Genomic DNA, 24,886 nt, shown 5'->3' on the forward strand with positions numbered 1-24,886 from the left:
CACTGAAGTCAATGGGAATTTTGCCATTGACTTCAATTGGCTCAGGATTTCACACTGTGGGCCTATTAACACAATACTCAGTGTGGCTGAGGGTTACAGAATCTATCCATGAAGGGCCTGCTCTGTTCCTGTGAAAATTAGTAGTTGAGTCACTTCACCAGGGATGATGCACATGGAGAACTTTTAAGGGATGATCCTGTAAACATTTAGGCACATGAGTAACTGAAGCAGAACCCACTACTCACATGAGTAAAATGTACGTTTTTGCAGGATGCGACCTTACTTTTTGCACATAAACGGGTTACCATTTAAAAGTTCCACATTAAACAAACAAACACCAGAAGGGTGCTGAAAAATATCATCAGTAAATGTCTTCCCAAAACACAGAAATCTCGTTTAAGAGGAATATCTTTTGATTGCATCAAATGCCTGAAGCATATGCTTGTACCGCATTTAAAATGCAAAATGAAAGAACCACATTGTTTACTTGCCCAAGACTTCAGCTAAGGCAAACCCCAGGGCTCTCAGGAATCTTTGTGGACACCTGGGAAAATGGGATTCATAAGTAAGTCACAACAGTAGCCATGATTCGCATTTCTGTCCTTATACTTAAGCTAGCCATGGCACTGTAATACACATTTTCTCAGTCAATTACACCAGCTGTGCTTAGAGTGTTAGATGTTGATTGGCCCTTGAATGGCTGCACTGCAGGGTCAATGTATAAACAGCCTCCTCCACTTTTGAGTACCCCATAGGTGGGCCAAACGGAATTCCAGCTGATGCATTAAGGGAAGTGCAGGGTTACTAACACATTACTGACAGTGCATAATGCCCCAAAGAGAGCAGAGAGAGGCAGAGAGCATATGGAGCCATAACTCCATCTTTCCATGATGGAAAGTGAACCTTGATGGCCATGGTATATGGGCATGGGAACAGGCGAGAGCATGCTGCATTTATGGTTGCCACCTCTGAGGTACAAAAAACCAGGACAGATTTCTCAGGAAAGCTGCCACAAAAAAGCTACCTGGGAAAACAGGACAGGTGGCAACCTTAGCTAAGCCCTTTAAAGGTAATCTGGCCACATGTAAATTGCAAATAAGGCCACCTTCTCAAAAGTCAGTCTCCTCTACTTGTCCTATAAGGCCACACTTAAAAGCCAGTCTCTTTTCATACTGTAGGAAAGGCATTTAAAATCTGAGCACGTTGCTCAGAAGCTGTTGGAAAATGTTATGATGAACTGCGAGGATAGTAATTGCCTTGTACAAATAACTTGCCAGACATACCATAAGGATAGTCTTTAAATAAATAGAGTAGATTTTAAATAAATACATACTAAGATAATATAGTTGCAGATTATTTCTTCTGCTATTTACTTGCCAGGGCCCAAGTTCAGCATTCTCTATTGCCTCCACTAAAGCTGATGACAGCACTAATAAATGGTAGATATGAAAGAAGAAGTTCCCTGCATCTGCTTTAGGTGTTAGTAGGGTTAATCAACAGTTGCAAGAGAAAGACAAAATCATTAATTTGGGTCTTAGCAGGTTAGAAAGATTTTGATTGACCTTAAATCCAAGGCTATAATTTAGCATTAGAATTTTATAATGTATAATGATCAAATATTCAATTTCAACATACTATAAAATAGTTCAAGTGTTTAAATAAGTGAGAGAACAAAGAAGATGTATAGACTGTTTATGATGCCAAGCTTCACCCACTCAAAGCTATTACCACTATTATGTATAGTGACTGCTAAATGGATTCCATACATGTAAATCTGCAGCCATTCTGAATGTATTCATATCCCATCAATACCATTAATTCACACTAGTTGACGATGAAAGCTAATTCCTGAGTAGATTATCAAGCTAAAATTTCATATGACTCCTTTGAGAATATTTAAATACCGTCATTAAGTACTGAACAGTTCAATACCAAGCGTGCCAGCCAGTTACTGTAAGAAAAAAAAAAGAGATGCACTGTCTGTTTTCAACTATTAAAATAAACAGATTGCAGAAATGAAACCCAAGCTTAAACAATGGGGGAAGTTATCCAGTATTAAAATAAACAGTTCTAGGAAAACCTCTGAAAATGTTTACCAAGCTATTTTCTTGGTAATTTCTGTGGAGAGCATTTTGCTGCATCCTTGGATTGCCAATGAAATCACAGTAACACTAACAATACATATGTAAATTCCATTGGACAATGCTGAAACTTAATTGCCTGTAGTTAGCTCTCCAGGCAAGGGCATTTTCAGCTAGATTTGAACTGGCAGTTCGTTGCAAGAAAGTTTTTCTAAGATTTATTTTGTTTTCAGAAATCTGCTAATTTAAAAAAAAAAAAAAGATCAAAATACATTTATCCTTGATTAGATAAACTAAAAGCATCCACTTACTAATTAAACAATGTATACTGAATTCTTTTTATACTAACATTGCTAGCAATTTGTCTTCCAAAATGACCAAATTAGTGTTTTGTATATATTCTATTACAAATATAGTGTTCTGGCAAACATTGCCTATACACAGTTTAATGAATGTTATATATTACTTTGTAGAGTAATGGACATATTTCTTTTACATAAGTCAAAATATAAATGCTCAGTTCTACATATATTTTCTAATGATTATAATTGCATGATTTGGGTCATAGCCATATAACTACTAATATTGCTCATTTACCATGTTCATGGCAGGTGCATTAGAAAACATTGGACACATAGTATATTAACTACATCTTACATTACAAATTCAGGAGAAAATCATTAGGGGAGATAGAACTGAGGTTTTTTTCATATGTTCCTTGTTTTGAAAGGGAGATGAGTTATTGCTGAAATGCCCTGCAATGACAGCAGTAACAAGGCAAATTCAATATTCAGAGTTGTAATAATGTAGTCAGGTCAGATTCATTTGCCTTCACACTGAGAAACAGGTTCTTCCATTCTAGTGGAAAACTGACACATGCAGATAAGTGCTCTTTGCTGCACACCAGTTTCATGTAAACCGTGGGGAAGGTTTCCCCTGCAGCCCAAGTTCTGATCATTGACAAAGTGCACAGACCTCAAATGCAACATTTACACTGACTATCTACTTGTTAATCCCCCCCCCCCCAAAAAAATGTGAATACTAGCTCTAGTTCAGACTTTAAAACTCTAGAGACTCATTTTTCGTGTTCAATTCACAAGTGAAACTGTGATCTTAGTTCAGTCCCTAGTGGACAAATGCAGAATTAAGTAACAATCTCATAAGCATGATTCAGCAGGCAGTTGCTCAAGTAAAATCATGAGTACGGAAACACAGACATTTCTCCTTTCCATAGCGTTTGCTTTGAAAGGTAGAGTGATAACTGAATGAAAAATCTTACACTCTAGAAAGAGACAAGCCTCCAGTTCTAATCTTTCTAAAGCACTCCATGTACAGTTTAAAGAAAGAAAGACTGAAATAAAAGGTGAAAGATACATAACTGGGTTTATCTTATTATGTACATTTTCTTTTACACACGTGTTTACTGCACATAATCATCCTCATATCGTTAGTACCAAACATATAGTAACTATAGTTCAATCGATAAGAAAATAAGCACACTAACTACAGAACTGAAAACAAAAGGCATTACATCTTTTTCGCAGTGGCTGACAGGGATGTGAATTGTAAATGATACAGATGTCAACAATTACATTAATATGCATTTTTATTGTATATCCGGTATTTGTTCTAAATGTGAACTCTTATTACAACTGAAACACGTAACTCATGGAATACAAAAGACGCAGAAAATTTTGTTAGTGCAGTCTTAGCTGATTAAACATTTCACCAATTGTTTAAGTGGTTTTCAGAGACTTGGCAAAGTAACACTAAACAGGTCTTAGGGACAGCAGTAATATTTGTGTGTCCACCAATACAGAGAAAAATATATGTTTCTGATAGAAATTATCAGTTGTGCAGGATCATAAGTCACTACCAATTCTCATTACCAAGCTGTGGGCTTGATCCTGCAAAGACTTCCATATGTAACTTTATTCACAGGAGTAGTCCTATTGAAGTCAATGGGATTACTCATGGGAGTAAAGTTATTCACCTGCATAAATCTTTGCAGGAACAAAGCCCCAAATTATATTTTAAATACAAAAAAGTTCATTTGAAAGTTTACACTTTTAGCACAAATTACTAAAGAGAATTTATTTTTGTATTACTCAAAAAAGCTCCTGATATTCATTCTGTTCTGTTTTATATAGACATATCAATAAAACATGCTGTTTCATGCCCAATGTAATCTATACATTTTTAAAAGTCATACTGTGATTTTTTTAAAATATTATATTGTTGCTTTTTACTAATTAGCTAACTGTGGTAGTACAACTGAATGTATTTTGGGGAGAATAATAATATTCTCATTACGCTGCCTTCAAATTATTAATTGCATTTAGGCAGTCATGTTGGTATTTCTTTAAAAGTGCACACATTTGCTATGGGTACCAGGTACCCTTCATGACATCTGATCTGAAGCCCAGAACTATAAATAGAGGTTATAAGAATACTTAATGAAAAGTGTGCCATCATTAGAAGTCTCTGAAGGATTATTATACACTGTGGCTCTCAAATCATTCATGGTCCCCTGGGATCATGCTTTTAAAAAGATGCATATTCCAGCAATGTGAAGAAAGTTTTGCTCCCAAAAGCAAGCCCAAAGAAGAAAGGGTGAGTTCTAGCTGCAACATTTCTCACCAAGTATAACATGGAAATAGACAAATCCACATTATTTCAGCTCTCAGAGAAACACATGCAAACTGTGAACAGGGAAGCACGATAAATAAATAATCAGTTCAATGAGAATTTGAAAGGGAAACTCTTACTTTTTGCAGCCACTGTGTGTAATTTTCCATCACATGTTCCAGATGTTGCAGTTTCTGGGAAGAGAAATCCTGTTCCACGTGAGGAGCATCTCTCTGAAGAGCATTTGTGTTGTATTGGTCTGTCGTGCTTTCACGACAGTTCCCGTCTTGTTCTGGAAGAATGAAAGTATAGGTGCACTGCCCATGCTGAATCCGGTTGTATCTTCTACCAGTGGTTTCTGGACCCCGGCGCTGGTTACTGCACCCTATGTGAGCCAGAAGAGCAGCCAGGAAAGCAAAAGAAAGAAAAATTGTCATGTTATTACTACTTTCCTTTTCTGCTCTTATAGAAACTTTTACCTCCTCTGTCTTTTAATTTGCTCTTTATTTTATAGAAAAAAAATCTTTGGAAAGAGAATTGGAGAAGAGTATTTAAATATCAGCTTTGGCTAAAATGGTTTTTATTTCACTATAATGATAGCTTCCTTAGTTAAAATTAGAAATATTTATTGCATAGTAGCTAAGATTTATTGTTTCCTCTCTGTTACAGTCCAGCATGTAGCCTCCCTTAGTTAGCTGCATATGCATATCCCAGTCTCTTTCCCTACACTATCTGCTGCAGAACTGCTATTTTCTCTCAGACCTCAGAGAGTTTTATTAAGGTTGCACATTCAAGCCAAGCTGGAAGCAGGCTGCCTTTCACAAGATGACTTGACAGGAATGTGTGTATGAGTGCGCCCCTATGCTAAGGATGGCTGATGGCTCAGTACAGAGGGATCATCTTACAAACTGGCTAGATGCATGACTTCAATCACGTATGGCTGTCAGGTCCCTATTGCATATAACTGCTTTTGACGGATTCACATAAGTTTAATAAGTGGGGCAGTCCACCTTAATATACTTCCTATGTTTCCACTGTCCTATTAAAATGTAGATAAAGTGTAGAAGTTTGTTGTAATCCCTCAGTAAATATACAGAGCACTGAAAATAAAAATATCCAGTAGTAGATATTTGCTTGTTTCTGTTAGAGAATGCTAAGTCAGACGACTGACACTTATGGAAAATATTAACATTTAACTGACCCCCCATGCTTTTTTTTTTTTTACAATGACATTTTTGAGCAGAATTTACAGAGATTCTCTGTACAAGACATGATGAAATCAAAACTGCCAAATAACATTCAGAATGTGCTCCACAGAAGAGATGTAGGTCTACATGTTCACTTAATAGAATAATATGTCTAATTAAAAAAAGAATATTTGGATGTGCTAGCCGGAATATATAAGGGTGTTATTTGGTATAGTGTGCGTTCAGTGGTCTCATGTAAAATATTTCTACCAGTCTGAAAGTTTGCAAGGGTTATATTAGCATTCCTCATTATATGTTTTATTATTTTGTATATATTATATCATATTATATATTATTATGCAGTGCTTCCTTGATTGCATAGATGACCTATTGAGGTCCCTTCCAGTCCCACACGTCTATGGCCTGGTCTACACTAGGCGTTTATGTCGAAGTTAGCGCCGTTACATCGAATTAACCCTGCACCCGTCCACACCGCGAAGGTATTTAGTTCGACATAGAGGTCTCTTTAATTCGACTTCTGTACTCCTCCCCGACGAGGGGAGTAGCGCTAAATTCGACATGGCCATGTCGAATTAGGCTAGGTGTGGATGGAAATCGACGTTAATAGCTCCGGGAGCTATCCCACAGTGCACCACTCTGTTGACGCTCTGGACAGCAGTACGAGCTCGGATGCTCTGACCAGCCACACAGGAAAAGCCCCGGGAAAATTTGAATTTGAATTCCTTTTCCTGTCTGGCCAGTTTGAATCTCATTTCCTGTCTGGACATCGTGGCGAGCTCAGCAGCACTGGCAACGATGCAGAGCTCTCCAGCACTGATGGCAGTGCAAGCTCAGAATAGAAAGAGGGCCCCAGCATGGACTGATCGGGAAGTCTTGGATCTCATCGCTGTGTGGGGCGATGAGTCCGTGCTTTCCGAGCTGCGATCCAAAAGACGGAATGCAAAGATCTATGAGAAGATCTCTAAAGACATGGCAGAGAGAGGATACAGCCGGGATGTAACGCAGTGCCGCGTGAAAATCAAGGAGCTGAGGCAAGGCTACCAGAAGACCAAAGAGGCAAACGGACGCTCCGGATCCCATCCCCAGACATCCCGTTTCTACGAGGCACTGCATTCCATCCTCGGTGCGGCCGCCACCACTACCCCACCACTGACTGTGGACTCTGAGGATGGGATAGTGTCCACGGCCGGATCCTCGGACATGTTAGCGGACGGGGAAGATGAGGAAGGAGATGAGGAGGACGAGGCAGTCGACAGCGCTCACAACGCTGATTTCCCCGACAGCCAGGATCTCTTCATCACCCTTACAGAGATCCCCTACCAACCCTCCCCAGCCGTTACCCCGGACACAGAATCTGGTGAAGGATCATCCAGTAAGTGTTGTAAACATCTAAACATTTATTTGTAACAGAACATGATTATTAACAATGTAAAAAATGGGTTTCTCATGATTACTTTGAATAACTTAACGGTTCAGTCATGGGCAGTGCAAGTATTTCAAAAAAATCTAGCAATGTCCGGTTTTGCATGATTGTCCTGCCCAAGCCGCTCTACTGTGTAGTCCCTGCTACTGCAGCTACAGTAAGATGCGGTCTATATGTCCGGGGATGGAGCAGAAATCCTCCTGGGACATCTCAAGGAAGCTCTCCTGCAGGTAATTTGAAATCCGCTGCATTAGGTTCTTGGGGAGAGCGGCCTTATTGGGTCCTCCGTAGTAGGACACGTTGCCGCGCCACGAGACTAGCAAGTACTCCGGAATCATTGCTTGGAACAGCATGGCGGCATACGGCCCTGGTCTTTGGAGGCTTTCCCGGAGCATTCTCTGTCTGTCGCTCTCAGAGATCCTCATGAGGGTGATGTCGCTCATGAAGACCTGCTTTGAATGAGGTAGGGGAATGTTATTAGTGTTGGCTGGTTTGCAGCCACGCGGTGGAGGCGGGAAAGGGTCAGCCGAAAGGGATCGTTCCCGGGGACAGCCGCGAGGGTGTGGGACAGGAGCAAACTTCCTGCTTGCCGGATTGCTGGCAGCAGGGACCGACATTGATTTCAATGTGAAATGAGGCCATTGCTAATATTAAAGTTTTAAGCTGCCACGAATCTACGGCTTACCATGTCTGCCTGCAACAGAAATTCCGTTGTCCTGACAGGGTTCTCAAAAGTGCTCTGCAAAACCACAGACAGTGAATGCGAAGGCCGAGAATTCGACCTTGTGCTGAGTGCGCATGTGATAGGTGCTGTGCATGGTCCTGTTCACAGAGAAAGACTATGTTCTTTGTTCACAACTACATTTATCTTTCTGAGGAATTCACTCCCTTTTTCCCATTCCCACAGCCCCATCTGCGACTGTCTCACAACCTAGCCTGTCATCACACTCCCAGAGGCTAGGGAGGATTAGGCATAAGAAGAAGAGGACACGGGAGGACATGTTCTCCGAGCTTATAGCCTGCTCCAGAGCACAGGCAGCACAGCAGACCCAGTGGCGGGAGAACTTGTCCCAAATGCACCAAGCCAACATGGATCGGGAGGAGAGGTGGCGTCAGGAAGACCAGCAGGCGACTCAAACCCTGCTTGGACTACTGAGGGAGCAAACGGACACGCTCCGGCGCCTTGTGGATGTTCTGCAGGAACGGAGGCAGGAGGACAGAGCCCCGCTGCAGTCCATCTCTAACCGCCCTCCCCCGCCACCAAGTCCCATACTCCCTTCACCCAAAGTGCACAGAAGGAGAGGCGGCAGAGTCCCTGCTAACTCTCACTGCACCCCTGCAGAGAGCTCGAGCAGCAGAAGGCTCTCAGTCCCCAAAGTTTGACAAGTTCTTTCCTTCCCGCCTGACACAAGCCCCCGTCCAAGTTTCACTTCCCAGTCCCCTGTGTAGTTGTTAATAAAAAATATGTTTCTGTTAACTACTGTTTCCATCATGTTCTTTTGGAGGAGGGGGGGAAAGGGGGTTGGTAATTGGACAGGACAGTCACCTTTGGCAGGGTACATAGTCGGGGGCAGGCACAGCAGCAGGGCACATACATAGTGCAGTGATGCAGTGACTACTTACCCTGGTTAGTCTGGGAGGTTCTTTTCATGTTATGTGGTGGGAGGTGGGTTGCTCTGTGACTTTGTGGCACGGGAGGGCAGTTAGAGATCTGAAGCGGCGGTCCTTAGGCAGGATCACAGAGCCACACAGCAGGGGATCTGTAAGCGTCCCCCCCCGCCACAAAGTCACATAGTACCCCCATACACACAGTCCCTATCAGGAGGGGTGACAGGCTCCGTTGAAAGAACCATCCCACCGCACCGGAGCCTGTCAGTCCTTCAGTTTAGAAGCTGCATTCGCGCGACTACACTACACCCGCTCCGCACCACAGTCTGCGTCCCAGTTTTAAAAAATTCCCGCGAAAACAGTATTACAGAAAACGGTGTGCTTTAACAAAGTAGAACTATTTTTATTTTGAAACGTGTGTTGGAAGTGGGGTGAAGGCTTCTCTGTACACAAAATTAGAAAGTCACAGGTTACCCTGCTCACTCAGGAACTTTGCTTTCAAAGCCTCCCGGATGCACAGCGCTTCCCGCTGGTCTCTTCTAATCGCCCGGCTGTCTGGCTGTGAGTAATCAGCAGCCAGGCTAATTTCCTCAACCTCCCACCCCGCCATAAAGGTCTCCCCCTTGCTCTCACAGAGATTGTGGAGCACACAGCAAGCTGCTATAACAATGGGGATATTGGTTTCGCTGAGATCACAGCGAGTCATCAAGCTTCTCCATCTCCCCTTGAGACGTCCAAAAGCACACTCCACCACCATTCTGCACTTGCTCAGCCGGTAGTTGAAGAGTTCTTTTTCAGTGTCCAGGGCACCTGTATAGGGCTTCATGAGCCAGGGCATTAGCGGGTAGGCTGGGTCCCCGAGGATGACTATAGGCATCTGCACATCCCCAACAGTTATTTTGTGGTCCGGGAAGTAAATACCTTGCTGCAGCCGTCTAAACAGACCAGAGTTCCTGAAAACACGAGCGTCATGAACCTTGCCCGGCCATCCCACGTAGATGTTGGTAAAACGTCCCCTGTGGTCCACCAGTGCTTGCAGCACCATGGAAAAGTAGCCCTTTCTGTTAATGTACTGGCTGGCCTGGTGGTCCGGTGCCAGGATAGGGATGTGAGTTCCATCTATGGCCCCACCGCAGTTTGGGAATCCCATCGCTGCGAAGCCATCTATGATCGCCTCCACGTTTCCCAGGGTCACTACCTTTGGCAGCAGTACATCAACGATTGCCTTGGCTACTTGCATCACAACAACCCCCACGGTAGATTTGCCCACCCCAAACTGGCTCGCGACTGACCGGTAGCTGTCAGGCGTTGCAAGCTTCCAGAGGGCTATGGCCACTCGCTTCTGGACAGTCAGGGCTGGTCGCATCCGGGTGTCATTGCGCTTCAGGGCAGGGGACAGCAACTCACAAAGTTCAAGGAAAGTTCCCTTCCGCATGCGGAAGTTTCGCAGCCACTGTGATTCATCCCAGACCTGCAGCACTATGCGGTCCCACCACTCAGTGCTTGTTTCCCGTGCCCAGAATCGCCGTTCCACGGCATCAACATGACCCATTGCCACCGTGATGTCCTCGGCGCTGGGTCCCCTGCTTTCTGAGAGGTCTGTGCTACTCTCACACTTCAGGCCATCACCGCGTTGACGTAGCCTCCTCGCCTGACTTTTCTGCATCTGCCTCAGGGCAACCTGTATGATAAGCTGCGAGGCGTTGAGAGCGGCCACAACTGCAGCGATGGTTGCAGCGGGCTCCATGCTCACAGTGCTGTGGCGTCCGCGCTGTCAATGACTTGAAAAGTGCGCGAAATGATTTCCCGCCGGCGCTTTCAGGGAGGGAGGGAGGGCGGGAGTGAGTGATGGATGGATGACGACAGTTACCCAAAAGCACCCTCGACACATTTTTTTACCCAGAAGGCATTGGTGGCTCGACCCAGAATTCCAATGGGCAGCGGGGACTGCGGGAACTGTGGGATAGCTGCCCACAGTGCACCGCTTCCAATGTCGACGCTTTCCCCGTTAGTGTGGACTCACAAAGTCGAATTACTGTCCTTAGTGTGGACACACACGTTCGACTTTGCAATATCGATTCCAAATATTCGATTTAAGTAAAATCGAACTACTCTCGTAGTGTAGACAAGGCCTATGATTCTGTGATTCTATGTAGTATTTCCTCATAGCAACCTCCTTAGTAAAAACATTGTGATAACTATTTAGAATAATATCCTAAGTATTAATAATGCCTTTGGAGATGGGCCCAGGACACAAAATTTGGAAACAATCTAAAAGTTCCTAAACTTCAGGGGAGTTTGGATCAAGGTTCCAGTTACATCTCTAGTATATGGTGTAATTATCTAAATCACAGTTAACTCCTCTGGAACCCACTGCTGCAAACTTTACTCACGGAAGTAGGTCTTACTGACATCAGTAATGTTATTGGTGGCAACAAGACAGAACACATGAGCAAAAAGACTATTTGCATCAGTAAAGGCTGCAAGATTTCACCTTTTGCGCTTGTGTGGATGTCACAAGCATTTCTATAGGAAATTTTTGATTTATCTTTGATCCAACAAAGCTTCAGGAGCTGTTAGCCAGAATTCTTTGCTGTTGCTGAAGAAGCTACTGCCACTCAGAGCCAAGGACGTAGTCTTTTTGCTCAAAAGAACAGGAGTACTTGTGGCACCTTAGAGACTAACAAATTTATTAGAGCATAAGCTTTCGTGGACTACAGGCCACTTCTTCGGATGCATATCTTTTTGCTCAGTTCAGCCTGACCTTTCATCATTAGCCTGAAAAGGAGCCAATGCATTTGAACTAGGAGGAAATTTAAATTTGTTATAGGAGAGAACACAAGGGAACATTCAGAGCAAGATAACACCTTCCTGATCTGAGAGAGGAGGGGAGAGAGAGAGAGAACTATGAAGTGGAACTATTCAGAACTTAGAAAAGAAAAGCACTAAAACTACAATTAATTGGCAAAATAAGAACTTCCCTCCCAGAACTAGCCAGTCCTTACTTCACCTTTCTTACTTTCTTTTTCCTGCTTCTGTACCTATTTTTAAAATTTACTTTATAGGGCCCATGGTACTGAAAGCACTTTCCACACTGCTCCAACACTACTAGGCCTACTTCTACAGTAGTTATATGGAGTAATTAGGTCTCTGCTTCCCATGGATAGTAAAGTCAGAGCATTGATCAGAAGAAATACCGCTGGAGCAGATATAGCAATGAGAGATCAGCATGAATAATATCCACCCTATGAGGCTGAGAAGGAGAATATGCCAAAGTACAAGCATGATAACAATAAACATATCTGAAAAGTATGTTTCGCCTTTTATCTGAAGATCTAAAAGCAGTTTTCAAAGGAGGGTAAGTACTGGAGATGGATGAACACTGCCGGAAGCTTTCCAGAAACATCGTCTCAAATTTAAAAATGCTGTGGCTATGCTCACACCATCTTTGCATTCACTTTCTGCAGATATTTCAGCCATCAAGTTTTACTCACTCGAATGCTTGCAGGTAAAAAGTGCAAAAGCTTGCAGGTTCACTCTGGAAGTGATACCTTTTAGATGGGAAAGAACTCTGCTTCCCACAGCAAGGAACCCAATTCATTCTTGTTCTATGGCCCCTTTGCATTAGCTGGAAGGCATAAGGTCTTCCCCCTGGAGATAGCGCTGACATGGGGCCTGTGTACTAAGTGCAAAGCTGGCTGTGCAAAGATCTGCCCCACTTCTACAAGAGTCCCATGTGTCAGGGTCATTCTGGCCAGAGCAGAGTTATTTCAGTGGCCCTGCACTCCTATAATGGTCCATTGGGACCACTGAAACAGAAGCACAATTTAGGGTTGCTGTGGGAGCTGATCTAGTCTGCACCAGGGCCTGGACAGGCCCCTAGAGCCCCTGAATAGGGGAAACACAAGATTCTCTAACCTGCCCCAGAGCCTGGGATGAACCTGCTCCAGAGTTCCCCAATTCCCTTGCCAGAGACCTGGCACAGAGGAAATTGAACCAGCAAGCCCAGGATCTGCTCACAGCCCTTATGAACACAACTGTGGCCATGTATGTGCACATAAAATAAACGTATAATCTTACTGTAATTTTTTTCTAGGCATGATGCCTTGCATAAAGCTAATGGGACCAGACAGGAAAAGATTTAACATATTCCTACCTACCCTATCTATCCTCTCTATACTGCTACCCTTCTCTGAGAATTTCAAAGGACCACTGAGATCTCCAAGTCCTCCTGATTACAAGAGTACATTCATCCAATCAGCAAACAACAATGCCTTGTGACCAACTCCAATTAACCAACATGGCTCAAATTTGGAATATCAAGGATTTAATACTGTCAGCCAACAGTTTGTGATTTCAGTCCAGGGAGGAAAAGAAGAAGCCCCCAAAATGTGTTGAAGTAATTGTGACTAACAAATACATTTGAATGAACTCTCTATTTGCCGACTGACATTCCACAAGGGAAAAAAAATTGAGTAAGTCATTTATCCACAATCACTTACTCAGCTCTCCTAAGTATAAATGATCCCTGTTTTACAGATTCAGAGACAGACAGAGACTAAGTGACTTGTCCAAGCTTACATAGGAAATCAGTGGCAGAGCTAAGAACAGAACCCAGGTATGAATTTACTTTCAAAACTCTAATGCATTCCCAAGACCACTTCCTCAATGGCTGTCTTCTTCATCCCCCCTTGCAATTACAAAATCCTGGAACAGAGTAGGGATGGCCCTACAAGTTTCCCTCCCCAGCCCACTTTTTTATTTAGTTGTCACATGAAATTCAGCAGTTATGTAATCCATCCTAAAGAAAAAAAAGATGAGGATTTTTGCCAAGTCAAGGTTACACTCACACATTTATCTTGCTGAATACACATATAAATAATTTGATGCCTTTTGTCAGAGAATGATATTTATGCACAGAGTTTAAATGCACAATGAACAAAATCAATGTGATTTCTTTACATTTCTGTTGCAATGTGTGTTGTTGCTGCAACTTAGATTAAGTTGCAGCATGTCATACAATGTAACTGGATTTGTTCCAGCCCAACTTCCTCTTCATCATCACAACAGAAAACCTATAGAAACTACCGTAATTAGGGTCTGCCAGATACCAACTGCAGGATTTACAGTGCGGTTACCTCCAGCTAAATCCATGGAATTTGGCACAGTTCTATTGATATGTTACTTTCCCAAAAGCATACTTAATCTCAATCAAAATACATACTAGGAATTTCAAAATCAAGTGAATGAAATGAGGTATTGATTCTGATCTCACTTAAACCAGCTTTGTATGAGGGTTATTCCACTGACTTCAATGGAGTTGCTCCTGATTTACACCAGTGTTACGTGAGGTAGAGTTACAGAGATTCTTTTTTCCAATATGTGATTGTCAAGAACGCAAATTCTATTCAGTCAGCCAATGGGGAAGAGTTACTTACCATTTAAAAACACTTTCTCCTTCTACTTGAATGTTTTGGTTTGTTAATCTCCTGGGGGCAGGTTGATGGTGGTTTCAACTAAATTACTCTTCAGGAGTGAAGTGTATATATTTACATTTGTATATTCAAGCCATGGATCCTATGTAGCATAGTCTACTAGGTCATTCCGTCAAAGGAACACACTGATGTACACTGAGTCATTCTACTTCCCGCCCCATCTGTTCCAGCATCTGATCTCACACCTGGAAACAGCCAAACAGCAGGGAAGATTGACATAATGGCAAAAAAGCAGCAACTCTAAAGAGAATGCAAGGGTCTGCCACAGAAACTACTCAGCTACTGGTTATGCCAAGTGTCCCATTTGGATTCCGTGTCTCACACAAAAACTGTGAGGCTTGTTGGGGCTCTCTTTGGCTTCATTACTTTATCTGACTGGTCCCAAATGAGTAGATGGTTAGGAACGCTGTGCCCCTATTTCCTGAAAACTTAATTTCATTCTGTGGAATGCAAGAAAAAAGGCGTAAATCAGTTTGCACACAGTCAGAAAAAGTCAATTAGACAAATCCAGTTCACTTGGTTCTCATTCATTACACAGGAAAAACCATCAAAGTAAACCCTTAACTGCCTTCTAATGTAGGGGTTTTTTTACCACCTTTCACGCCTATTGGACTCACATTTCTTTCAATGCACATGGCAATGTAAGGCCTTTAGTGCATGCAACTGCCATTCCCATCCAGAGTAGCTGTGGGTGCTTATCAAGGACATGAACTGTTTGCAAATGGTCAGAATAGATTTCCTGATTCTTAATGGCCACTTAAAGGGAAAATAGTGGTGATCCCACACTTCTGCAACTCTTTTTGTGTGCCTATAACAAAACCAAACTGATGTCATTATTATTAACTCCCACTTCAAGAGATGGGTGTTATACAGGGATACAGTTACAGGGCTGAACTTCCTTTTTATGCCTGCATTTTTGGTGCCCATGATGTGATTTGTGGGTACAAATCTAAGTGCCTGTGCTTCCAACAATCCAATTTGTGGTCACAGTCAGGAAGCTAGAGGTGCAAGTATTGATTTGCATCAATTTTGGATAGATAATAAGACCGAAAATATCATATTGCTTCTATATAAATCCATGGTACTCCCACATCTTGAATACGGCATGCAGATGTGGTTGCCTCATCTCAAAAATATATATATTGGAATTCAGAAAAGGGCAAAAAAAATGATTAGGGGCATGGAGAGTCTGCCATATGAGGAGAGATTAATAAGACTGTGACATTCAGCTTGGAAAAGAGATGACTAAGGGGGATATGATTGAGGTCTATAAAATCATGACTGGTGTGGAGAAAGTGAATAAGGAAGTGTTATTTACTCCTTTTCATAACACAAGAACTAGGGGGTCACCAAATGAAATTAATAGGAAGCAGGTTTTAAACAAACAAAAGGAAGTTTTTCATACAACGCACACTCAACCTGTGGAACTGTGGATGTTGTGAAGGCCAAGACTATAACAGGGTTCAAAAAAGAACTAGATAAATTCATAGAGGATAGGTCCATCAATGGCTATTAGCCAGGATGGGCAGGGATGGTGTGCCTCGCCTCTATTTGCCAGAAGCTGGGAATGAGCGACAGGGAATGTATTACTTGATGATTAATTGTTCTGTCCATTCCCTTTGGGGCTTCTGGCATTGGCCACTTTTGAAAGACAGGATACTGGGCTAGATGGACCTTTGGTCTGACCCAGTTGCATCTGCAACTGAACAGTGTGTGCAACGCAGAAACATAAATTTTGCTGGTTCAAATTACAGCTTTTTGAAAATTTTGCCCACAATTGAGTATTGACCAACAGCACAGTACAGCTGAAGAATTTATTTATTCCAGAAACTACTCCCAGGAATTATTCCCCACTGGGGAAAAGTAAATGTGAGAAAACAACATCCCATTACTTTGTGGGATTGAGTTTATGATCTTTGTCCATAGGGAAAGATTAGCATTTAAATTGTGACAAGTCCAGCTATTTTGAATACAAAAGTGACTATGGTATATGATTTAAATATGGAATTACCATATTATGAATGTTCTATATATCCTAATATTCTTGGTAGCTTTGTGGTTTTTTAATTCCTATTTAAATAAAAATCAGAAACACAATTTTTCCCCCCCAGCAAGTTACTTTGCCGATCAAAGAGGCCACTGCATTCTGCAGTAGCTTCAGTTTCTCAATGAATTTAAGATGTAGTCCCAAGAGGAGTGTGTTGCATTAATCTAGTCTTGAGGTCACGAAGGCATGAATCATGGCATTGAGATCTGCGTGGGAAAGAAAATGTTGCAAGCCCCTAGTCAGATGCAAATGTTAAAAGAGTCATCCTGGCTACTGCCAAAAGGTGGTCATCCAGCAATGATTGGGAATCTAACCTGATACCAACTTAATACCAAGAGTAACACCTGGTGGACAAACATCCTGAATTAGAGGAGCAGATATATTCTTCACCAAATCTGCCATTTGTTTTCCGCAGCCCACCTCTCCTTTAGCTGGATTGAGCCTCAGACAGGTCACTGACATTCATGTCCCAGAATTGATGAATCACTGGGAAGGCTTTCAGCTATATCCTTTTCTCTTCTGGCTCGAATGAAAGGGCAGCCACTCATCATGTGCAAGATCTTCGATGGGCTGCCTTTGCAGGAATGGAGAGAATGGGGAGAACAGACAATCAGGCAGGGATTTTCCCATAAAGTATGGGTTTTCCTAATAGATACATAGCAAGTTCTGAACATCTCTAGTATATATGCTGGATACCCACAGAATTGATCTCAGACAGAAGCATGCAGCCCCTTAAGAAACGCTCCATCCATTCCACCAGAAGACTGCAGGCACATCAATGTTTTTATGCTTGCAGACCTCTGGGGATCAACATTTTCAAAGGCAGCTGATTGATAATATCAAGATGGATACCTAATATTTGTCCAACCATAGAAAATGAACCAGAGTAATTAATACAGTTTCTCCCATATCCAGGTTAGTAACCAGATTGACATCAGTCAAGCAAATTTGAGACTCTGAGGTACTCTCTCACCATATCCTTTTCAATAAGCTTAACCACAAAAGGAAGATTAGACACTGGACAATAGTTGGCCAGACTGTCACTGTGAAGTAATGGAAACTTGAGAGTAGCCTACCCTGATGCTTAAGAAAAACTGGCAGCCCTCCTTGGACAGAGGTGCTGATAATCTCCACTAACCTTGGCCACAGCATCTCCTCCCTCATGTTTCTAAGACACAAAAGCAGGGATCCATTGCACAGTTTATGGCACTAACATCCTCCAAGACCTCCTGTATCTGGCCAAATTTATGCAGAGATGAAGTTCTTGACCCTAGCCCCTGACTCTGTCCTGACTCATCAGATTCAGACACTTCCTTCCAAATCTGGATTATTTTACTCTGTAAAATAAAATTTCCTCATGCTGGGAGGAATTCCTATCAGTCTCTGAATGGAGTCAGCTAAGATTGTGCATCTGAAAACAAATCAGCTGATCAGCATGCTGGAGGCAAAGAACCTCATCTTTGCCTCTTTCACTGCTATGTCATAAAGATCTTCCGCCACTTCGCCTTCCCTTCCTCTGGTATAACGTGCACCGATGCAGCTGTACCACTGTAAAATCTCCCATGTAGCTGTTCTATTCCAATGGAAGAGAGCTCTTCCATCGACAAAATTAAACTACCCCGAACAAGCGGCGGTAACTATCTTGGCGGGAGAGTGTCTCCCACCAACACAGTGCTGTCCATACCAGCACTTCTGTCTGTGTAACTTAGGTCAGTCAGGGGTGTGTTTTTTCACACCCCTGACCGACAAAAGTTTTACCGACAAAAGTGCTAGTCTAGACATAGCCTTAGAGGTTATGGGAAAAGGATATTTAAGGGCCATTTATCAATGGGGGTGAAAAAAACGGTAATTGTAAAAAGTTAGAGAGAGTGGTGTATCTTACACAGGGTGGATAAAAATCAATAATTTTTTTTTAAAAATCTGATTTTTTTAATTTAAATTGGATATTTTTGATAAAATGCTTTTTGAGGAAAAAACCTATCTAAAGATAGTTTTAATTAAGAACATTATAGCTCAAAGATATCTCATCATGGAATAGGGATTATAAATTCTAATTCTATAGTATGAGACAATATATTCATGTAATGTTTAAGAAAAGTTTTTTAAATGAGTTCCAATAGTTCATGGATTAGGGACCCAATCTTATGAGTTCCAGGGGCTTCTGTATAGATTATTTAGGTTAATTTTTCTATCTACTAATGGTACTCAGTGCTCAGTCTAGAAGATACCATCAGAGATGCTTAGTTTTGCAGTTCTCAAACTGTGGATTTGTGTCTCCAGAGATAACATGCTTGTTAACAGCAAAAATGTTTTAAAATAAATAAATAAATAATATTTAGAGGTGAAAAATAATAGACCTCAACCCTATTGTCCCTCTGCAAATTTGTGTACAGAGAGTCAATCCCTTACCTCTCGCTAAAAGTGCAAAGTTTCAGAAAGTTCAATGAATAGAAGATTGTTGGGGGCAGAATAGATCTGGACAAGGAGAAGAAGTCTGGAGATAAATGTGGGAAGGGAAGGACAGGCAGTAGAAACAAAAGTGAAACTGTTTGAGCAGCATATTCCAGAAGCCTTGAGGTCTTTCTGAGTATAGCCTTCATTGATTTGAGATCTACCATACCATTCTCTCACTAGAAGGGAAAACCTATAATGGCAGCAGGCCGTAAAAGAGTCCCAGTTTGGGAATAAGAACCATTCAAGAAATATATGTTTGCTGATGATGTTTTAAAGAAAATCACATCAGTGAACTGGTGGAAGTCACTTAAGCACTTGGATTCAGAGACTGTTGAAATGATAATCTCACTTTTAACAGCAGTAGCTTCTTCTGCCAATGTAGAAAGAATATTTTCTTCCTTTGGACTAATTCATTCCAAACTGAGAAATTATTTGGGACCTGAAAAAGCAGGAAAGCTTGTTTTTCTTTTCCAGATTATGAACAAATGGGAAAATGAAGGTGACGACAACTGAGTTAGCTGGAGAAGCCAATATTTTAAGTTGACCTGGCTGAAAGTCAATTTAATTTTTTTTTTAATATTTCATTTAACTATTTTAGTTAAAAACAATTTTAACAAAAACAAACCTGATTTTAAAAAGCTTGAATGTTTAACTAAATTCAAAAATTAATATGCTTGTTTTGTTAAAATATTATATGTTTGCTGTTGAAGAAAAAAATCCAGAATACATAACATTGTTGTTTCAGTTAAATAAAACAATTTAAATATTTGTCTGGTGATGTTCTCCTGCTAATACAGCATGGCACGAAAATCCTCCAAATATTAATGATTAACCTGTTGAATAGGAGATAGTTCACCTCCCAATGACTTCATAAATATCTGCTTCAATTACCTTTCGTAAATGAAATAACCAAACAATCATTCATTTTCTGATATAGCTGTAAAACTTATCTGAAAAGTTTTTTAAATATATCACTTTAAAAATGTATAGTGTGTACCTTCTAAAAATGAAACCTACATCTATCTTTGCGTTGTGAAGAATATGTATTAAGGTTATAACAACCAACAAGAATGCACTTTTATGTAGAAATTCATGATTAAATCGAGTCTTCCTGACTAGTGATTTATCATGGTTTAAATCAAATCCACCCTGATCTTACATCTTGATTACTCAGTTACTGCAGCATCCTTTTCTCTGGCCTTGACAAATTCAATCTAGCCTTCCTCATATCCAATCAGAATGCTACTGCAAAGATCATTTTCCCAGCCTGTCATGTTGACTATGTCATCCCACTCTGCACAAACTCCCCCTTCCCCATTGAATCAAATATCAGCAGCTTGTCTTCACTTTCAAGGCCCTACATATCCTAATCCTTACCATACCTATCCTCTCTCATTCACTATCAAGATGTTGACCCTCATCTATGGTTGGCCCATGGTGACAGCTTCCCCCCACCACTTGTTAAATTTTCCAACACCTTCATGCTTTGTTCCATGTTGCTGGGGAGGAATTCCTGGTAAACATCTGCAAAACTAACACATTATCCACCTTCAAATCCTCATTTGATGTGATGCCTATAAAAATCTTTACAATGTTTAAGATTCTGGTGCACTGATACCATTGCCTATCATGCTGAGCAATATTGTCTCACTGTTTTCTTTGATTGTAAGATCTTTGTGGCAGGGACTTTGTTTTCTGTTCTGTGTTTGCACAGTGCCCAGCACAATGGGATCTGGGTCCTTGACCTGCGCACCCAGGTGTTACAGTAATTCAAGAAATAAATAGTAATACTAATAAATGCGGCAGGGCCTTGTGAAAGTGGTTGGTAACATATTTTCAGGACAAACAATAAAAACAAGTCCTCAGTCCCAACAGGAAAGGCGAAGCCCAACCGCCAGCTGCAGGAGATAGTGGTCAGTCCATGACACTGGCAAACTATCTAGCTTCCCAACTTCCAGTCCTATGCCAAACACCAGATTAAGAGTATAGCCAACTGTTATGATGAGGGTGTGGCTTGGGGAGAGTGGGCATCAAATGTTTTTTGAAAGAGAAATGAAAAGATAATAAAACAACCCTTTAAAACAGTGGTCTCCAAAGTGGGGTGCACACACCCCAGGGGTTGCACAAGATGATCCATTGGGGGTCGCGGAAGGAGGAGCACCGCCGGAGAGAAAAAAAAGAGGGCGGCCGAAGGAGTGCCACCCTAAGATTGGCCGGAATGCCGTCCCAGGCACGTGATTCCTACACTGGTTCCTGAAGCCGGCCCTGCGAGGTATCCTGAGGGAAGAGTGGGAGTTCCACAACGCAGAGGGGTTGACAGTGGCACCCTCACTTGTTCGTTTGCTTTCAGCGTATTGTGACGTATTGCAGTTTACGTGTGCCCGGTTAACGGATTATATTATCTAGTTTTAACTAAACTAACCCTCACAAAATGGACAAGTGGCTTAAAAAGATTCCTGCAAAGAAACCGCGGATTGAAGATAATACTAATAATGCAAGAACAAGCGAACAAGAAAATGGCAGAGCTGACAGTTCTCCTACTCCTAGTATGAGTTCTTTGTCAGCCACATTACGAGGTAAAAACAATGACGATCTAATCAGATCTGACAAGAGGTCGGCCAAAAAAATTCAAAATGATCAAGAAGACTTATTTGAAATATGGATTTACATCCACTATCGTTAATGATGAACTTCACCCTAAGTGTATATTGTGCCTTGAGATATTAGCTGATGATAGTATGAAGCCATCACCATTAGCAAGACATTTAAAAACTAAGCATCCAGAACATGAAGACAAACCTCTACAATTTTTTCAGCAATGTTTAAAGTCATGCGATACTCAATCCAGTACTTTACAAAATTTCACTAAACTTAATGATAAATGTTTAGAAGCCTCTTTTGAGGTTTCTTACTTAATAGTGGAAGACAAAAAGCCACATACCATTGGGGAAACACTTGTTCTTCCTGCCGTGGTAAAAGTGGATGAAATAATACAAGGAAAACAATATGGCAACAAACTAAAATGCATTCCTTTGTCAGAAAATACTGTTGGAAGACGCATAGAAAACATTGCTGAAGATTTGGAGAAACGAGTATTAGAACAAATTACGCAGTGTGGGAGGTTTGCTATACAGATGGATGAAAGTACAAATGTTTCTAACATATCTCGGCTTATGGTATTTGCTAGATTCTGTTTCAATAATGAAATACACGAAGAACTACTTTTTTGTGAGCCACTAAAGGAAAGATGTACTGGAAAGATATATTCTCAACAGTAAATGACTTCTTTAATAAAAACAATGTTTTATGGAAAAACTGTGTAAGTGTAACCACTGATGGAGCGGCTGCTTTGACTGGAATAAAGAAAGGATTCCGGGGTAAGGTTACAGAGATAGCACCACATGTGAAATTCATTCACTGCATCATTCATAGGCAAGCTATTGCAGCAAAGAAGTTGGAGCCAGAAGTGCACAAAGTGCTACAGGATGTCATCGATGTGGTTAATTTTATAAAAACAAGACCTTTAAATAGTAGAATCTTTACAATACTTTGTAATGAGATGGGGAGTGACCATGAAAATCTTTTGTACCACACAGAGGTTCACTGGTTATCTTGTGGCAAAGTGCTTAAAAGAGTTGTCAAACTTAAAGATGAGTTACGCATTTTTCTTTTACAAAAAGACAAGTGTTCCAAATTTGCTGACCTTTTCTGTGATGACAAGTGGCTGTCAGTAGTATGCTACCTAGCAGATATTTTCGAAAAAATAAACACGCTTAATCTGTGTAAAGGTAAAGGTGACATTTTAACAATGAGTGAGAAAGTAACTGCTTTTCGAAAGAAACTTGTGCTATGGAGAGAGCATTTTGAAAATGGGTGTTTGGAAATGTTTCCATCGTTATGTGATTTTGTTGCTGAAAACGATGTAAGTGTGTCACCTATAAAAACTCTCATATCTGCACACTTAAAAAACTTGAAACAGAATTTTCTAACCTGTTTAAAAATCTTCCAAATGAAGAGTTTCAGTGGGTTTTAACCTATTTGTTAAAAATATAAAAATGCAACACCTTCTGGTTAGTTTGCAAGAACAACTGATTGACATCAGGGAAGATGGAAATTTACTAGATGAATTTCAACAAAAACCTTTGCATAATAATTGGTGGATGGGATTGAAAAATGAGTATCATGATTTAGTAAACGTAGCCAACTATGCACTTCTTCCATTTGAATCTACGTAACTTTGTGAGGCATCTTTTCCAGCTATGACAGCCATTAAAACCAAGGTGCGAAATAAACTGAACTTAGAACCAGATCTTCGAATCGCTGTATCACAAAGTGTTAAACCAAGATTTTCAAAAATAATGAAGCATATTCAATCACATTGCTCTCACTAAAAATATTATTATTAATAATAATTTTTTTTAGTGAGAGCAAAAAGGTTTTTTGTACCGTTAATAAATTAAAAAAATATTTTAAGAATATTGTTTATTTCATCTTTATCTCATCCTTTTTAATTTCTATTTGTTGTGTATGTTTTATAATGTACATAATATATTGGTACAGTAGTACATGTTGTGACAGACCCAGACCAGTGAGGTACAAGAGTCTGGTAGAGGGCAAATATACTGGTCACTGGATGAGTAGTTTTCTGTTCCCTGAGTGACCAGAGCAGGGGCTGCACTAGAGTAATCAGGAACCTGCTAGAACCAGTTAAGGCAGGCAGGCTAATTAGGACACCTGGAGTAAATTAAGAAGAAGCTGCTAGAATCAATTAAGGCAGGCTAATCAGGGCACCTGGGCTTTAAAAAGGAGCTCACTTCAGTTTGTGGTGTGAGTGTGAGTGTGAGGAGTTGGGAGCAACAGGCACAAGGAGCTGAGAGTGAGAGGGTGTGCTGCTGGAGGACTGAGGAGCACAAGCGTTATCAGACACCAGGAGGAAGGTCCTATGGTGAGAATAAAGGTGTTTGGAGGAGGCTATGGGGAAGTAGCCCAGGGAGTTGTAGCTGTTATGCAACTGTTACAGGAAGCACTATAGACAGCTGCAGTCTACAGGGCTCTGGGCTGGAACCCGGAGTAGAGGGCGGGCCCGGGTTCCCCCAAACCTTCCAATTGACCTGGACTGTGGGTTCTACCAGAGGGGAAGGTCTCTGGGCTGTTCCCCAACCCACGTGGTGAATCTCTGCGGGCAAGAAAATCCGCCAGTAAGCGCAGGATCCCCCAAGATAGAGGAGGAACTTTGTCACAATGTATATAATTTATACATAAATAAATATACATATATTGGGGGTGTGTGCTCAAAACTTATTTACTGACAGGGGTACGTGACCAAAAAAGTTTGGAGACCACTGCTTTAAAATATATTTCTCTGTAAATGAGAGAGAAACTAAAATCCTAGGTTTGAGCAACCCCAATTTTGGAGCTAACTCTAAACTATTTAAATCTAAATCTGGCTTTATTTTAATAAATGGACAAACTTACAGTGACCACCAGCTATAGGATGTTTAAAACACACATGTTGATCCAAATTTCTTTTTTATACCCCACAGAACCTGGTCCTGGAACTACCCAGTCACCTTAGGTTACTAACAGGGCTGGGACAACATTTTCACCAGATCAAAACAAAATAAAACAACAGATTATTCATTCAGAACCGAAGAGAAATGCGTTAAGTTTGTGATTTGGAGCCCATTCAGAGGACACAAGCCTGCCATGGCCAGCTGAACCTCGATTTGGGGTTTACCCAGACTAGTTACTCATAGACTTTAAGATCAAAAGGGACCTAGTCTGACCTCCTGCACATTGCAGGACACAGAATCTCACTCATCCACTCCTGTGATAGACCCCAAACCTCTGCCTGGGTTACTGAAGTCCTCAAATCATGATTTAAAGACTTCAGGTTACAGAGAATTCACCATTTACACTAGTTACAATCAAGCTTCATCTTG

The 24,886-nt window shown here is 41.2% G+C and overlaps 1 protein-coding gene across 1 annotated transcript in view; it reads right to left on the minus strand.

The window, feature by feature from the left end:
- The window catches only part of ANGPT1 (angiopoietin 1), a 200,940-nt gene extending 195,390 nt beyond the window's left edge, over nucleotides 1-5,550 (minus strand). The window contains exon 1 of the mRNA XM_034763485.1: nucleotides 4,850-5,550. Coding sequence (XP_034619376.1) covers nucleotides 4,850-5,146 — 297 coding nt within the window. The 5' untranslated portion in view covers nucleotides 5,147-5,550. The remainder of the gene's footprint in view (nucleotides 1-4,849) is intronic.
- Nucleotides 5,551-24,886: the final 19,336 nt, after the last annotated feature.

This window comes from Trachemys scripta, chromosome 2 (genome assembly GCF_013100865.1).
Source record: "Trachemys scripta elegans isolate TJP31775 chromosome 2, CAS_Tse_1.0, whole genome shotgun sequence".
Taxonomy (NCBI): Eukaryota; Metazoa; Chordata; order Testudines; family Emydidae; genus Trachemys; species Trachemys scripta.